We start from the raw sequence: 18,617 nt of genomic DNA, 5'->3' as shown, positions 1-18,617 counted from the left end.
ACCATATAGCTGGGAAGTGTAGTCACATTTTGGGGGGGTTTTTTTTGTTTTTTTTTGTTTTTTTTTTACTTAATAGAATGTTTGCTTTTTTCCTTCTCATTTGGAACTTTGTTTCTCTGCTATAAAGGCTCTTGGATTATCAAGAGTAAAGAACTTGTTACCCTCCAGATTCATGTTTTATAAACCTAAAATTTGAAAGGGTGAGTAGCTCATTTTCTGGTATCTGGTATAGTATTGTGGAAAATAAAGTGGCCTAGTTTTTAGAAATACCTTTTCTTCCAAAATAAATATTTTTCCTCTGTCAACATTAATACATTACCTATCTTCTCAAGGAAAAGTTCCTTGACATATTGTATGTCCAGCAAAGGACCAGTGTTTATGGTTTTCCAATCCATTGTGAATCATTTCGTAAATACAAAATCATGTTTTTCACTTATTCTGATATGCATAACAAAAATGATTTGGATTAATAGAGGGATAGATAGATATATGAAAGAAAAACGGGATTAAAACATTATTTGCAGAATCTAGGTAGAAGGTACACGTCAGAATAAACTATTGTTTGCTACCAGTTTTAAGTTCTAGTTTCTCCAAATCTGGTAAGTAAAGGAATGGGAATTGTTAAATTAGTGATTTCCAACCCACTATAAACTTTTATCAGTTTTTCTGTATATTTGGACAGTCTCATAACAAAATGTTTTTATAAAATTATATTTTGGGATGTCATGGCAGTCTCGTGTCACTTTAAGTGAGGAAACTGATCCAGAATGGTTCAGAGTTTCTCAGCCCATGTCACACCATGCTTACCCAAATCTGGTTCCCCTCTGATTTGTGTCCCGTCATTTTCCAGCTGATGAGAGGAGAGCGGCAGAGAAGTGGAGGTGAAGTGAACACAATTACACTATTAAAGTTAGAGTATTGTGCCCTGGCTGGTGTGGCTCAGTGGATTGAGTGCAGGCCTGCAAACCGAAGAGTCACTGGTTTGATTCCCACTCAGGACACATGCCTGAGTTGCAGGGTGGGTCCCCAGTGGGAAACCAAATGTTTCCCTTTCTTTATCCCTCTCTTCTTCTCTCTAAAAAATAAATGAATAAAAAATCTTTTAAAAAAAGTTGAAATATTGTAAAGCTGTAAGACAGTTGGAACATAGTTTGTTACATATAATAAAGGGGTAAATCATTTTAAGAATTCATTGAACACTAGATATTATGAAACTCCAAATGTAAAACACTAAGTTTTTAAATGTTATTTTCTGTATCATTACAAAGATGGAAAAATAAAAACTTTCCTTCACAGACTAAGCAGAACAAGGTAGCCCAACCCAGGAACTTTCAGACTTTTTTTTTAAATCATACCATGAAACATTGAATGAAACAGTGGAAGGGTGACGTAATGGATTGGAAGAGGGGTTATCCTTTTAAATTTCATATTCATGTAGATATTTGCTTTGGACATTCACATTTACCATGACATGGCTCCCTTTTCTGCTGTGAACGTGATCTTCCTCTCCCCTCAAGATTTCAGCCTCAGTGTCACACAGACTGGAGGCCCAGCTAGGACCCAGTAATCTTGTTTCTCTGTTTATTATTTTAAATTTAATTTTTTAATGTATTGATTTTAGAAAAAGAGAGAAATAGTAGAGAGAGAGAGAGATTGAGAGAGGGGGGAGAGAGAGACATCAATTTGTTGTTCCATTTCTTTATTCATTCACTCATTCGTGGTTTCTTGTATGTGCCCTGACCAGGGGTCGAACCCACAACCTTGGTGTATTAGAATGATGCTCTAACCAACTGAGATACCTGACCAGGGCTTTGTTTCTCTATTTAAATTTATGCTCAGAATGAATAGGTTGACAAACTCTGTAGTAACAGGATTAAGGAGAATTTGCCATCAGATTTAAGATAATCAGTGAATTGGGAAATACCTATAAGAAAGACTTAAAGGATCTGTTATTAGTGATGTTGTAAAATAAAAGTTTAATAAAAACTTTGTAATTTTGGTAAGATGATGGGAATAGCATGCACATATTTTTTCTAAAAATATTATAGTTTTATATTTGTGAAATCACATTTATGTTCATTTGGATATTAAAAACTCACCTCAATTTCTACCACAGAAACCATGAGAAAACTTTGATAGTTTTGAGGATTAATTATCAGGAGGGGTCCTTGGAGAACACCTGCTTCATAGTGTACGGATAAAGGTATAGAGGTGTATCACTCACCTAAATTTTTTTTTAATTAGATTTTTTTTTTGCTATGAATTTTAAGTCATGATTTCTTCAGATTTAAGAAATAAAGAAATAGGGTTGGTTAAATCAATAGTTTCTAAACCTCTGGACTTTGTTGATCAATAAAAAACAGAGAATATAAGAAATATATGTAATATGTTTATGTAAATATAATAAAGTATAGCCCTTTTAAAGTTATTTGCCAAGAAAGCTTAACCACTACAACCAAAAAATTAACCACAATTTACTTTTAGCAATAATATATTACAAAGAAGAGACTTGTTGGATTTATCATTTCTACTATTAAAATATTGAATAAGTTTAGCTTTAATAAATTACCCTATGATCTTATGTTCATTTCTTTACATTGATTCAGTGAAAACTTCTTCCCATACTGGTCAAAACAGCATCCTGTGGATTTAATAAGTTTCTAAAGTTCATTAATATTATAAGGCCCTGGTGTTTTCCTTTAAAATTTGTGTATCTAATGATACCAGACCCTGCAGAAGCTTTAATGGTGCAGCACTGGTGATATTCACAGTCTTAGCAGGGAAGAGATATAGTGATGCTGTACAGAAGTTGCTACAAGATGAGGACAGGTGTGGTTAATACCTGCAGAGAGGCTGGGGGTGTGCTAAGAAGGCTCAGAAATGGCATCAAGCTGTGGGAAGCTTCACAAAGGAGGTAAAGAATAACAGTACATTCCACCTCCTGATTCTCTTTAGTCCATCTACTTCTTGACCTCTATAGCTCAGTTTATTGAGCTGTAAGTTGATAAATCAACAAATTTGATTGCATGGTGATGAAGAGGGGAGCTCTGGATCCAGCAAGACTCACGGTTTGTTATGTGACCTCGAGTTATTTGTTTTCGCCTCAACCTGCTTTTGTTTTTTACCTTTAAAATAGATATTAACATCTAGTTTATGTGACATAGGGTTAATATATGTAAAGTCTCTGGAATAAAGAGCAGATGTCTTCCCAGGGCTGAACAAAAGCCTGTTCCTTCCCGCCCCCCCCCCCCCCCCCCCCCCGGCGTCTCATACCACTGTGTTCTCAGTCCCTTCCCTGCAGCCCAAGGAACTTTTTTCAAACCCCCATAGACCAGCTGTGTTCTCCCACTCCTTTGGTCTCCCTGTATTTCCATACTAATTCCTCTTGGTCTTCAGGTCTCCACTTACCTCCTTAAGGAAACCTTTTATAACCTCCTCAACTCTTCAAGACCTTGTTACAAACTTTTGTGGCTCCAGAAATTGTCAGTAGTATTCACCAAACCATAGTCATTTTTGTACGTGTCATTGTTTCCCCCCACTATATGCTCTGTGAAGGCAGCAAATCATGTCAGTTTCATCACTGGTAAATTTGCAGCACTGAGTATGGTGCCCAGCCCATAGTATGTTTTGATAAACATTTATGGAACAAATGGATGCAATATAAGGGAGGAAACTTGTGAAGAGTGTTGAGGGCTAAACAAGTGTTCCCCTTTATTAGATCAGAAGATATGTTTCAGAAGCAAAGGAAGAGGAAGGCTGGATAGGTAGGTTGAGGAAGACTTGAGCAGATGAAGAGACTGGCACAAAGCGGTGCCAGCAGGGAATCTCTGGACTGGCTTTGGCCATGCAAACTGATCTGATAAGAAACATTGGAAAACTAGAAATTATTTGATATTTAGTAAGATTAAAATCATCACTATTTCAAATCTTCATGAATTGACAACACCTGAAAAACAGTTTAAAAATCTATTATTGTTTCTCCATGGACAGCATAGATTATGGGAATTATTACAATGTCTTATTTGACATTATTCAAGAGAAAAGGCATCTCTTTAGTGGGGCTCTTGTACTTTCTCAACATCTTCCTGGCTGAGCACATGCTGGCAACCTTCCCGGGAACCAGTTCATAGATAGCCACAGTGATTTGGCAACTAGGTAGTGTTCTTCTGTCATTATCAACCCTTTTGGATCAAAGAAGCAATGCATAATTCAGATCAAAAGCAATGCGTGAACAATAGGGGCTTCTGTGGTTAAGTATATTTGAAATCTATTTGGACAGCTGAGCAGAATTATCCTTTGCATGTATAGTTTCTTGTTATAGTCATCACTTTTCAGTTTTGCCATTAGTTCACCACAGTTTTAAGATATTTAGTGACTTCTTTGGTGTATGAGCTGAGCAGATGAATGGAAAAGGTGACAGTTGACACTTCAGATTGAGGGCCCATGTGCAAGTTAAAACTCACTGAAATGTTTTGTTACAGTATGTTATAGTTTTGTGATGTTATGTTCCTAACCCCCACTCTGAATTGGTTGTGAATTTGTTGTCATTTTCACAAAAACATCATTGATTGGTAATTCCACAGGTGTTGGCCATCACCCAGCAGAATTTAGGGCTGCCAGAGGTGAACCCAGATGGGAGTGCTGTATGGTGGGGTGGGGGAATGGGAGAAAATAAGTACAGGAATGTTGTTTTTGATTTCTGAAGACAAGGATTACTCTTTACCCTTCCAATAACTTTATGATCTTGGGCCAGTCACTTAATTTCTCAACCTAAACCATTTAATCTGTAAAAGAGAGTGAAAATGGAGAAGGCACAGGGTAATTGTGAGAACAAAAGGAGGTGACATGTGAGGAGCTTTAGAAAGACAGACTGTCTGCTCATCAGAGGGTTTGTTGAGATCCTGAGTTCCCGTGGCAACTTCAACGACAAGGCAGTGCTGTATTATATATACTCCAGTCAGAATTTCACAGAGATCCTGGGGCCCAGAGCAGGAAGCTGGTGTTTGTGCACCCAGGCCTGGAGACCAGCTCTAGGACCACCCTCAGCCTGTGTTCACACTTTGCCTGCCTTTAATTTGATAACTGTTGTTGGAAAAGGATACAGGAATAAGATATTTGATTTCTAGTGAGACGGAATCCATCATTTATAGTTTTATAACAAACACTGGAAAAATTACTTTTAAAAGCTTTTAAAGTGACCGTATTTTTAAAAAGAAATATTAATTTGATGCCAATGAATAGAATATGTTGGGAAAACTGACAGTCAGAATGGGGTGGCTGCCAAGAAAACTTCTGAGGCAGGAGGGCCAGGTAAGAGGCTGTTGTTCTTAGCCAACTGAGTCAGTCGGGGCATGAAGAACTCTTATGGGGTATGAGAGGGGTTCGAGTGGGTAGAATCAGCAGGGTTTGGTGACAAGTTGTCTTTGGGGAAAATAACATGGAGGTGATGGAGGAGTTTGAGAATGGTGTCTAGGTCTCTCAAGGAGAAAAATATGTATCTCACATTCACTGAAGCAGGCAGGCAGGAGGCAGAAAAAAATAATTGGATAAGTCATGAATTCCATTTGAAAACTGTTTAGTTTAGGGGACAGCAGGGCATGTAAGGAGATTACATGTTGGCTGGTTTTGAGGATCCAGGTCTGAAGCTTAAGTGAATTAGAACGGGTTGGTGGATCACACTACAGTGGTGCCAAAATTAGTAACACATGCAGAGTGGATTGCCCCAGACCTAACCAATGGTGGACAGACAGTGTAGCATCTTAAAGAGGATATAGAGGAAAAGCAGACTTCCTTTCTCCTCTGCACCTTAGGGCAGAGAACTGTTTTTTATTCCTGCTTTTAGATCATTGTGCTTCCTCTCTGTCATGCAAAAATTTCATTGGCTCTGAAGCTCATGCCTTTTAACTATGCCAGTGCTTACACTTTCAGTTTCTGAGTATATATCCATCTCTTTGTTCCTTTCTCATAGGCATCCATGACTTAGGAAACCTATGAGCTAGATGCCTATCTAATCCTCATCTTAATTCTTAGAGAATCCAGTGTCTATATATAGTCATTACTTTTTTCAACAAATTTTTATTGACCTCTTACTGTGTATGGGGCAGGGTCTGTATTTGGCACTGGATTCACTAGCAAACCAAATGAAGACTCTGCTCTGGTACCCTCTACATACTATTTTGGGGAGACAGACAATAAATAAGTGTCTGGTAGAGTAAGGTAAGAGGGAAGGATGATGAATTGGAGACAGGGAAGGGCTTTCTTTGAGGAAATGATGGTGCTAAGACCCAAATGAAGTAAGAGAGTAAGCCATGTGGATTTCTGAATGTATTTACCAATTTCTGTGTAACTTATCCCAACATTCACAGCATAAAACAAATGTATGGTATTTTACAGTTTCTCAGGATTAGGAATCTGAGCATGGCTTAGCTGGATGTTTCTGCTTAGGGTTTCTCCTCAAGGGCTTGTAATCAAGCTGTCAGCTGACACTGCAGTCATCTATCTCATGGATCATTTAGGACTGAAGAGTTTGCTTTCTAGCCCACTCATTGTTCTTGGAAGACCTTAGTTCACTGAGGGCTGTTAGACTGAGGCCCTGGGTTATTTGCCTCATGGAAGCTTGCTTTCCCCAGGGCAAGTGATGAGAGAGAAAACATACCACAGACTTTAACGAACTAATCTCAGACATGACATACTATCATTATTTTCTATCATCTCTACTGTAAACTGTCTCTTTTTACTTCCCTATTGCCTACGTGTAATTTTCCAGTCCAGGTTTTGCCTTCTCTCTCTCTTAACTTTTTCATTCAGGCTTTTTAAAAAATTATATATTATTGTTTATGCTTTTACAGTTGTCCCAATTTTCCTTCTTTGCCCTCCCCCACCCAGCACCCCCCAGTCCCTCAGGCAGTACCCACGTTGTTGTCCATGTCCACATGTCATTCATATATGGTCTTTGGCTCCTCTGTTCCCTATGGTGTACTTTACATTCCCATGGCCATTCTCTAAGTACCAATTTGTACTTCTTAATCCCTTCACCTTTTTCATCCATCTCTCTGAACCCCCCCATCCCCCACCTAGCAACCATCAAAATGTTCTCTGTATCTATTCTGATTGTTTCTATTCTGCTTGTTTTTGTTTTTTTAGATTTAATTGTTGATAGATATGTATTTATTGCCATTTTATTGTTCATGTTTTTGATCTTCCTTTAACATTTCATATAATACTTGTTTGGTGGTGATGAACTCCTTTAGCTTTTTCTTGTCTGGAAAACTCTTTATCTGCCATTCCACTCTAAATGACAGCTTTGCTGGGTAATCTTGGTTATAGGTCCTTCCTTTTCATCACTTTGAATATTTCTTGCCAATCCCTGCTAGCCTGCAAAGCTTCTTTGAGAAATCAACTGACAGGCTTGTGGGAGCTCCCTTTAGGTAATGAATTGCTTTCTCTTGCTGCTTTTATGATTCTGTCTTTGTATTTAACCTTTGGCAGTTGAATTATGATGTGTCTTAGTGGGCCTCTTTGGGTTCATCTTGTTTTGGACTCTCTGCATATCCTGGACTTCCATGTCTATTTCCTTCACCAAGTTGGGGAAGTTTTCTATCATTATTTTCAAGTGGTTTCCAATTTCTTGCTGTCTCTCCTCCTTGTGGCACCCCCATGATGCAAATGTTGGTATGCTTGAGTTACCCCAGAGGCTTCCACTACCTCATTTTTTTTGGGGGGGGGGATTTTTTTCTGTTTGCTGTTCTGATTGGTTGTTTTTTGCTTCCTTATTTTCCAAATCACTGATTTGATTCTTGACTTCATTCACTTGCCATTGATTCCCTGTAAATTGTTCTGTATTTCAATTAATGAGTTCTTCATTTCTGACTGGACCTTTTTATGCTGTTGAAATCCTCACTAAGTTCCTTTAGCATCCTTATAACCAGCGTTTTGAATTCTGCATCTGGTAGATTGCTTGTCTCCATTTTGTTTAGTTCTTTTTCTGGGGATTTGTTCTATTCTCTCATTTGGGCCATGCTGCTTTATCTCCTCATTTTGGCAGCCTCCCTGTGTTTACTTCTATATATTAGGTAGAGCTGCTATATCTCCAGGCGTGGTATGTGTTCTCTAAGATCCAGTGGCACAGCCTCCTCGATTACCCAAGCTGGGTGCTCAAGGCATATCTACTGTGTGGGTTGTGTATACCCTCCTGTTGTAGTTGAGCCTTGATTGCTGCTGACATGTCCAAGATCAGCCACTTCCTGTGTCCAGGGTCACACAGCATAAGCTACAAAGTGATCTGCAGATGGCCACTACTTGTGCTGGGCTTGGATGTACCTAGGAGAGGTCAAGCTCTGAACCAAGGCCAGCTACTGCTAATGTTGAGTTTGACAAACTTAGCGAGAGGTATGGGGCTCACTGAAGCTAGATGCTGCTTGTTTGAGAGAATTTAGGAAAATCGTAAGCGTGGGCCAAGACAAGCCATTGTAATGGAGAAGCCATTGGAAACAGTTTGTGTGTGTAGGGCCTCAGGGAATCACCAGAGTGTAGCAAACAGTGTGATCAGGTTGATGGCGTCTCAGATTTGGTGCTTGCCTGCTGGCTCTGTTCGGGAAGGGCTCAGAAAAGGAACAATGGCCCCTGCTAGCACTTTTGTGTGGGAGAAAGCTGTCCCCCAACTCTTGTTCTGATACCAGACAATTCATTTCTTCCCTGTATGTCTTTGATGTCTTTCAATCTGCTGCCCCTGTGCTGGAACTCAGAGGGAGTGAGTCTGAGTAAGTCTCTCCCTGGGCCCTTTAAGAGGAACTGCCTGGGACTCCAGAATTTCTGTCTTCCACAGACTAAATCCATGCTGTTTTTTACAGGTAGAAGTTATTGAGATTTATCTTCCTGGCACTGCAACCCTGGGCTGGGGGTTCTGGTATGGGACTGGGACCCATCGCTCCTGAGATATCTGTCCAGATTTTTATCTGTCACATGTGGGTGTGGGAGCAGCTCAATCTGCATCTCCACGCCTCCTGCCAGTCTCCATGTGGTTTCTTCTTTAATTCTGTAGTTGTAGGACTTCCATTCAGCTCAGTTTCTTACAGTTCTGAACAATGTTTTTTCTGTAGTTCAGTAGTTATTTTGATGTGGTTGTGCAAGGAGTTGAGCCATGTTTACCTAGGCCACCTTGACTGGAAGTCTCACCTCACTCAAGTTTTGTAAAAGAACATTTTATATTTGCTGTCTTAAATTTATTGCCACTTGTCCTCTTCTTTCTCCTGCCAATTGGCTCTCATTATTCACCACTACATTAAATCTTCTCTGCCAAAGGTGACCTAGTTGTGACAAAGACCAATAACTTCTCTTGTTACTTTAGCTGATTTCTGTTGTGGTACTTGGTTTTCTCACCCCCCATCACCTTTCTCTCTCTCTCTCTCTCTCTCTCAATTCTCTCTCCTCTTTAATTGCTAATATGTCATATTTTTCCTTCTGGTATTCTGACACCATTGGCCTCCCCTGGATCCAGTTCTTCTGTCAACCATTTAAATGCAGATATGTTATAGAGTTTTATTTGTGACTCTTTTTATTGATACTGTATTTTGTTTTCAAAGCTGACATCTACCAAAACTGAGTTATCCATGACTAACCACCATATACAAACATCAAACATACACACAGATATGTTGTTCTACCTTTATTATTTATGTCTGTATTTTTGGTTAGGTGGAGTCTAGGTACCCCAGTACAAAAACTGTGAATCATAATATTTTTTTCCTGCCTTACTTAATCACATTCTGTAAAACACCAAGATCTGTTACTTCTATGTCTCAGCTGTCTCTCTTGCTTCTACCTCTCTCTCTAGCCAATGACCTTTGCCCTAGATTAGGCCCTTATTTTATACCTAGCCTGTTATACTCCTCTGATAACTGATATCCCAGTCTCTGCTCTGGTCATTTGTCCTCTACCTTTGATGCTACCACCAGTTGTTTGTCTAAATCATGGGTTTCAGCATTTCAGTACCTGGTCACCCACATCACTGCCTCCCAGTCATCAGAGGGAGCTCCAATTCCTTGCATAGCACACACTACATTTTGCAGTCTGTTCTCTCTTGGTCTGCTTGGCCCAACTTTTGCTGTTCTCACCTTTATATTTAAGGCTCCTACAATATGAAATTTTTTATTTTCCTTAAAAGGTCATGCTGTGGAATCCCTCTATGCTTTTCTACTCTTGTTCTTTTATATTCCTGAAATTTATTTTATTCTCCCTTTTTCCCTCACTCAACCCATAGGTCCACTCAATTTTGTGTCTACCCTGTGCTCCCACTGATCTTCCTCAACAGAGTTAATAATTTTTTCCTTAGCTTTTCTCCCCTTTGCATAGGTTTTTATTATTGCTCTTACTGGATTGCATTTTTATTGTTTGTTTTGTCTCTCTTAGGAAGCATGAGCTGTTTGAGAGCAGAGTCTTAGGTTCATTTATCTTTGTGTGCCCAACACTTAACAAAATGCTTGATACATTGTTAATACCTTGTAAATAACAAGTAAGTATGGATTTAGGAATGGTTTTTACAGGGGAAGTTAAGAATCCAAATACTTAAGTTCATTAGTGTCCTTGCTTCAAAAATGAGGTTTGATTACTTGGTGAAATTTAGTACTGACTGTGTTAGGCAGAAGAAGTTGGAAAAAATGAAATGCCTGCCAAATTAGAGTATTAAATCACGTAAATAGAAGTTTTTCTGAAGCCAGTATTAAGGTATTTGTATTGTACTTTAAAATTCTCTTGCCATTCCAGTTTTATACACAATTACACATTTTCAAATGTTTTCCTTAGAACTTCAAATATTTTCCCATAGAGATAATATTACATACAGTGTTTCAGTATTTCTGTATCATGGTGCGATCTGGAGCCAGAAGCCACATAGTAATTGAACAAGGAAAGTTTAATATAAATAACAAGGGATTGACTACAATGGGTAAAGAAAACTAAAGGCTACAGGAGTAGCAGATTCTGGGAGCACAGCATCCAAGGAAGGAACAAATCTGGAAGAGGGTCCACTCCCCACATCTGGAAGGCTGGAATCCGGACCTCATTGGAGAAGATGTGGTTGTGTCCTACTAGAAGGCAGAGAAGTTGATGAAAGTGAACTTCATGGAAATCTCTTCTGGAGAGCTGGAGGGGCGTCTTCCATAGGGAGGCACTGGCCTGCAGAACTCACTGGTAATCTGCCAGATCTGCCAGTGGGGGTGGTGCAGTGTGTAGCCACCATCAGGGGTCTCAAGAGAAGCTGCCCATGGTTTGGTGCCATGAGGCTTCAGGTAAGAGAGAACCAGACAGAAGAATCCTTCTTCCTCCAGTGTCCCTCCAACACCCGCTAAAACTGTCCTAACTAGCATAAGCAGGGCAGTGGGAAGGCAGTGCTGAAAAGCAGTAGATTGACAGCTGGCACTGTTCACCCTCATTGACTGCTTGAGCTTTCTTATGTTCCTAATTCAGAAACAGCTATCACAGAAATTAGGAAAAGTATATATCGTTTATTTAGAACTCTGATGTCCAATGTGAATAGCGCAATTAGATGAAGGTGAGAAAGAAGATGGATATCCTAGCATTCTGAAGTAGTTAACGGCATTCTTGGACAAAATACATTGTTAAAAATCTTAATTTCATGTGCCTTGACTAGCCATATTAAAAATACTATTCTTATATCTGTCACTTAAGAATTAATTAGTATTGGCTCAGAAAATTAGAAAATAGGACAGTCTTTCCTATAATAAGTGAGCCACAGCTGCTAAAGAGACAGAGGAAGCATTGCATGTATATGTTGTACATGTTTCCCTGGTTCGGTACATTTGTCAGTCATCCAAAATTTTTGAGAATCAGGAACACTCTGTCTGTTGGGCAGAGGTAGGAAACAGGAACAATTTGTGTGAAAGGGGAGATGTAAAGTGCTGGGGGAAAAGCTTGGGGTCAGGCACTGAGCATGCCAGTCAGTGGGATGAGGCAGGCCACTTTGTATGGGACATGCATGCTGCCTGCCCATAGGCCCACAAACAGACATGCTGGTAGCATGATCCAAGTAGTAGGGTTATAACCTGGGAGTACCTAAAAGTTTAATAACATACAACTTATGGAGATTACATTAAATATGCATAGTCCTGCAGACTCGTGTAAAAGAATTTTTGGTCATTGTAGAAAAAGAAAAGCAGGAATAAGACCATTCTCATGTCTCTTATAGAGGATACTTAGGAATATTGATGACAGAATGGATACTGAATGAATCATGAGCAACAGTTGTTTATATTTGGGTCTGTTACTTAAGAAGAAAGGAAAGATTTAAGGCTGTCTGATGTTTCTTACATAATATGACCTCATTACTTACTACCCATCTCTTCCTGCCCATTTCATGAGCATCTCTCTTTGTGGTTATCATTGTTTATATTTTATATTCTGCCTGGTACTAGTGGATGACTAGAAGTTTCTCAGAGACTTTACTTTTTTATCATCCATTCTTCCTAGCTATGAGAATTGTGGAAGAAGTTGGAGGACTGGTAAAATCAAGGATGGAGTTAGGTGTACCCTAACCTCCCAGGTGTGAAGCAGTTGTGAATGACAGTTATACATGTTAGGTACTGACTTAGATACTGGACTTAACGACACTATTGGCCTTTAGATCCTCACTCAAACAATAGAGGACCTTATCCCTGCTGAAGAACTGGTCAGAACTCCCAAGTTCAGATAGGGAATTTGGGTTCATATTTCCAATTACTTTCTAATGAACTCTTAAAGGATTCAGCTGTCAGAGATGCCTCATCTTCATGTGGGGGTGGGAGAGGTCAAGTTGGATCATAACAGGTCCTCAGCACTCAATACTGTCTCGTCTAAATATTTCAAGATTTGAGAGATAAGATTTGGGGCTCCCATTAGGTCATTATTAAGTTACCGTGTATTATAAAATATTTGAATCACTGTAGAATGTTTGGTGTTATAACTCTGGCTAGATTGTTAAAAGCAAGTGGTGTTAGTGTCCCTGCTTAGTTACAAATGGGTTTTTGTTCTTTTTTCTTCCAGGTTTTTTTGAAGAGTGATCGAGTGGCCAGAATGGTTCAGAGTGGAGGATGTTCTGCTAATGACTTCAGAGAAGTGTTTAAGAAGAACATAGAGAAACGTGTGCGAAGTCTGCCAGAAATTGATGGCTTAAGCAAAGAGACAGTGCTGAGCTCATGGATAGCCAAATATGATGCCATTTACAGGGGTGAAGAGGACTTGTGCAAACAGCCAAATAGAATGACCCTAAGTGCAGTGTCTGAACTTATTCTGAGCAAGGAACAGCTCTATGAAATGTTTCAGCAGATTCTGGGTATTAAAAAACTAGAACACCAACTCCTTTATAATGCATGTCAGGTAAGTGGTCCATGGTATTTCCCATTCCCGTCTGACTCAGAATGAACATCAAGTTTGTATAAGCCTGTGGAAATGTACTTTGCTTTTCATAATCACTTCAGTTGAAAAGTTGAGTGAAATGGAATTTCAATAAATCAAATAATGATATTTTAAAGAAGCTTTGAAAGAATTATTTGATAGAGGGAGAAGAGTATCAGTACATTTTATCCAGTAAATAATTGTTCCCATGTGCCCTGTTTTAGGACATCAGATTTGTGCCTGTTGGGTGTATATGGGGCATGTCCAAATAGTAAAATGGAAATCATCTGTTATCTGAAGAAGCTTGGAAATTTACAATAAACAGTTATTCCTTAGTGCAAAATAATTTTACATAAAGATATGATGCTGGTCTTCTGAATTTTACAGAATTGACTGAAATTTCAGATTTTTTAAATTTAACCTAGCCAGATAGAAATGAGATAAAGATGAATGCTAAACTGCATTATTTAAAGACATGACATTGAATAATATATTTACTTTTCTGTTCTTACTCAAATCATACATATGAAAAAGCTGGATAAAATAATCATGTTTATTCCACGTCTTTCATCTTTGGACCCTATGATTTATCTAATAATGTATTCCTTCCATATTTGCATTTTGTTTGCTTATTTTCGAGGTATAAATTATTTAACTATGCCCTCATATACAATTTAAATTGATAAAATTTTGGTATTTAAAAGTTCATCAGTTCATTAAGAGTTATAATTCTATACTGTACATACATTTACATTTATTTTAAATCTTTTTACAGATCTTCTCCTAATTTTGGTATTCTATCCATATAATTTACTTTGAATTACTAATTTGTGGATCATTTAAGATGAATAAATTAACAAAATTAATTAATAATAAAACAGTGTGGCACCTTAACCCTGTAAACAATTTGTGTATTCATGGTAATTGTTTTTAACTGCGTTACTATATTCATTGGCAGTTTGAAAACCGTGGGGGGATGACTACAAAACCAAAATCTCCTATTTTAAAAGATATATGCAACTGGGACTTTTTATTTTTAATAAAGCAGTAGTGTACTTGTACAATTAAATAATGATAAACATAATTTAGTAGTAAAATTCAGGAGATATTTATTGGGTATTTATTCAAGTCCGAAACCTTGCCAGGTATTGGGGAAACCAAGCTGAACAAAATAAAATATTTGTTCTCCATGTGCCAAAGTCTAACAGAGCAGATAGTGTAATAGAGCTAATAGAAAACAAGTCTATGGGTGACATTTCACACTCGATGTTACTGGGTCATAAATATAATACCTGTGGACCTATAGTTTGCTTATTAACTCAAAATGTCTTCGAATTAATTTTTGCTTGCTTTCTGAGATCACTTCTAAAACAAGGGTGTGGATTCTCTGATTTATATCCTCTATGACTTGGAACATACTTCTAATTCACATCTTTTTTATAACAGATTTGTTTATCATTTTTTAGTTCTATTAATATTTGCTTTATATATTTTTGATGCTCTGTTAGGTTTGTACACATTTAGAATATGTCATTTTGAAGAATTAATTTCTTTATCATATAAAGTCCCTCATTTTTTTTCTGAACTCTATCTTAAACTGAGATAGCTACTGCAGCTTTCTTTTGATTAGGGTTAACATGGAGTGTCTTTCTCCATCCGTTTACTTTTAACCTATGTGATTTCCTATGTTTAAAGTGAGTTTCTTGTAGAACATATAACTGTACCTTTTTTTTTTTTAATTCAACCTGACAGTCTCTATCTTTCAATGGCTGTGTTTCAACTACTCAGATTTGAAGTGACTTACCTGGACTAAGTTGCACAGTCTGCATTGTCACTTCCCTGCATTTGCTCTGTGTCTCCCCTCCCTCTTTTTCTGCTTTCTCTGATTTTAGTAATAGAACAGTTTATGATTCCATTTTATATCCTCTTTTGATATACTACTTATACTTGATTTTTTAAAAAACTTATTTAACCGTTGCTAATATACATTTTTTAAATGTACAATATTCATTTTTAAATAATCTAAGCCTACCTTGAAATAACAAGATAAGACTTTAAGTATAATAATGCAGCTGTCCCGTAATAGAGAATACCTAATTCCTCCCTCCCACCTCTTGTAACATTTCTGTCATTCATTTCATTGATTATATGCTCTGAAATTTTAGATCAGTTAAGAAAAATAAAAGATTAGATTTTACCTTAATTTATTTCTTCTCTGATACTCCTTTTTATTTATGTAGATTAAGCTTCTGACCTATATCATTTTCCCTTTTTTTCTCTTTTATACAATTTATTGGGGTGACATTGGGTACTAGGATCATGTAGGTTTCAAATGTACACTTCTGTGATCCTAGATCTGTATGTTGCACTGTGTGCCCACCACCCAAAGTCAAACCATCTTCTATCACCATATGTCAGGCTCCCTCCATATTTCATTTTTCTTTATTTCTGAAAGAATTCATTTAACATTTCTTGTGCGACAGGACTACTGGTGATGAATTCCCTCCATTTTTGTTTGTCTGAAAAAGTCTTTGTTTCTCCTTCATGTTTAGAGCATAATTTCATTAAATATAGAATTACAATTAGCTCTTTTTTCTTGTTCAACACTCGGAAGATTTCACTCCACTGTCCTCTTGCGTGGTTTCTGAGGAGAAGTCTGATACAGCTCCTCTTGGTTCTGTACAGGTAAAGTATTTTTGTCCTCTGGCTTCCTTCAACATTTTCTCTTGCTTGGTATCTTCTGAACTTTCTGGATCTATGGGTTGGTGTCAGTCATTAATTTTGGAAAGTATTCAGATATTACTAAATCAAATATTCTTTCTGCCCCATTGTCTCTTTTTCCTTCTAGTATTACAGTTTGGATACTGTCCTATAATTCTGAGATGTTCTATTTTGTTTATCTTGGAGTTTTTTTATCTTTGCATTTCAGAATATTGTCAGCTTTTCCTACCAGATCCCTGAACATATTAATAATAGTTACCTAAATTCCTTGTTTGATTACTACATCTCTGTCCTATCTAAATCTGGTTTGGATACTTGCTTTTTCTTTTTTCCTTTTGGCATGCTTTGTAGTTTTGTATTGAATCCAGGCATGTTGTATCAGGTAACAAGAACTGAAGTATATTTGCCTTTAGTGTGAGGATTTTTGTTAATCTGACTGGGAGTTGGACTGTGTTAAATGTTTTTTGTAGCCATACGTACAAGAAGCTTCAGATTCTTCTAGTAACCTTGTCATTGTCTTTTCTCTTGAATTTGGGTTTCTCTGAGTATTCCTCTTCAGAGAGGATCTGTGTCTTGCATCTCTTTTAGCTGTAATTCAGTGTTATTGTACTAGAGCTGTGCAGGTGTTGTGGTAAGGTGTTGGGAAATAGTGTGTGTTCTAGTACCTGATTAATTAAGCCTCACTCTTTCAGCAGGCCTACGTCTTGGGATTGTCATGTTTACAAGTATTTCTGTCCCTTGTCTAAGTAAGGATCACTTCCTTCCCTACCTATGTCCCTGGTTAAAGAATCCCTAGTCTTATTTTCTTGAAGTCTTTCCCCCTGTTCACTGGTTTGTTTGTTTTTTCCCCCCGCCCAAGGTATCATAGGAAGGCTGCAAAGGCTACAGAGGACCTCTGGGTAGAATGACATTTCAGTGGTCCTTCTGGCAAAGTCTGTCACCCTTGTTAGGGTAGAAAATTTAGGAGGTTTAACAACGGCTTTTCCTCCCTTCTTCCTGCCAGATCCACATGGGGAGTTTCCTTAGATTCTTACCATGAGAACTTTGTGGGCATAGTTACTGGAAGGGAAGCCCAGTAAAGTGTGAGAGTTTTCTTATGATTAGAGCCCCGGGATATTCTCAGTCTGCCCTCAGCTTCTAGTAATCAGTCCAGGCTACTAGTCACGTAAGTGGCCCTACTCTTCATGGCCTCCACTGATGTCTGCTGCAAGGTGACATACCTCTCTGGCTTTGTGTGTTTCTCCACATTTAGGGATTAGTGGTTTGCCTTGCAACCTCAGTTCTCTGACATATCATAGAAACGTCACTGATTTTCAGTTTGTCCAGCTTTTTATTTTCAGAATAGAAGTGACAGTTACCAAGCTCTTTACATGCCTGAGCTGAAGCGGCAATTTCTTTCTTTGGTTTTGAGATTTGAGGGGAAAAAAAATTTAAGGATTATTTTTTGATTGACTTAAAAACAAAAGAAATTACAAATTATACTTCTCTTAATAAAGTGCTTTACTTTGGAATATCAATCATTTTTAGAAAAATGAATGAAATTATGAAAAATGGATCATTACAAAAACAGCTAAGATTTTGTTTTTCCCTTAACAGCGGTCAAAAAACAAAAGGTGATAAAAATCTCAGAAAACAGCCTGTCCTTGATAGGAAAGGAATGATCTGAGAAGAGGGGATTAGCAGAACAGGACTTGGGGGAGCAGAGAGAGGGGTCTAAAGCAAACTGAGCTGCTGGCACTTGGCTTCAGGTGTATGTACATCAGTGAAACATCCTTTATTTTTCCTGTGTCTCAGGAAAGGCTTTGAGAGTTTTGCTAACTATAACATTCATCTGTATTTGTTTACCCTTGTCTGGTCTCATGTTTTTGCCCAGATTGATCCCCTAGGAAATCTCAAACTTATGTTGCTTGTTTTAAGGCAACATAACTTCTGTTCAGGATACAGAACTATTTTGCTAAGATGTGCAGCATAGCCCTGGCCAGCCAGATGGGGGCTGTATGGGGACTTGAGAAGGAAGAGACCTTAATGAGAGGAGCAGTGTCAGGGCTTCCACCTAATGCTGAGGGAAGTTTCTTGTGATAGTACCTGTTGTCCCAGAGCTGTAGGATTGGCATCTGGAATGGAAAACAGGAACCTGTCTTCTGAAGAAGTGTAGGTGTTTACATTACTTCTGGTCAGAGCAAGAACTTAGGAATAATCAAAACTAAGGCATGAAGGAAAAACTCCTAAATCATTAAGTTAGAATATATCACAATTAAGTAATTAAATCCGGGATAGTCAAAAGAGAAATTATTTACATTTTACCAGAAAAAGATTTAAAAAATAAGGACAAAACAAGTATATCATAGATTAGCTACTGCACTATTAAAGCTACCCATCATACTTTGGATTTTTTGACTTGAGAATCATGAGTCCATTTTGGTCCATATTCATAGAACAAAGTATTAGGTAAAAAAGATAGAAGAGAACTCAAAGTGTACATCCTAAAATGAGCCAAGTAATACAAGAAT

General features: G+C 37.9%; 1 protein-coding gene across 5 annotated transcripts in view; it reads left to right on the top strand.

Annotated features, from left to right (window-relative positions):
* Nucleotides 1–18,617, top strand: part of CADPS2 (calcium dependent secretion activator 2) — a 575,679-nt gene that overhangs the window by 183,394 nt on the left and 373,668 nt on the right. For all 5 annotated transcript variants that reach the window (XM_053926174.1, XM_024555170.3, XM_024555169.4 and 2 more), the window contains exon 3: nt 13,036–13,368. In XM_053926174.1, the coding sequence (XP_053782149.1) occupies nt 13,036–13,368 (333 nt within the window). The remainder of the gene's footprint in view (nt 1–13,035; nt 13,369–18,617) is intronic.

The sequence above is a fragment of the Desmodus rotundus genome, chromosome 6 (assembly GCF_022682495.2).
Source record: "Desmodus rotundus isolate HL8 chromosome 6, HLdesRot8A.1, whole genome shotgun sequence".
Classification (NCBI taxonomy): Eukaryota; Metazoa; Chordata; class Mammalia; order Chiroptera; family Phyllostomidae; genus Desmodus; species Desmodus rotundus.
The sequence above is the reverse complement of the archived record's forward strand: the minus strand, read 5'-3'. Positions and strand labels throughout refer to the sequence as shown.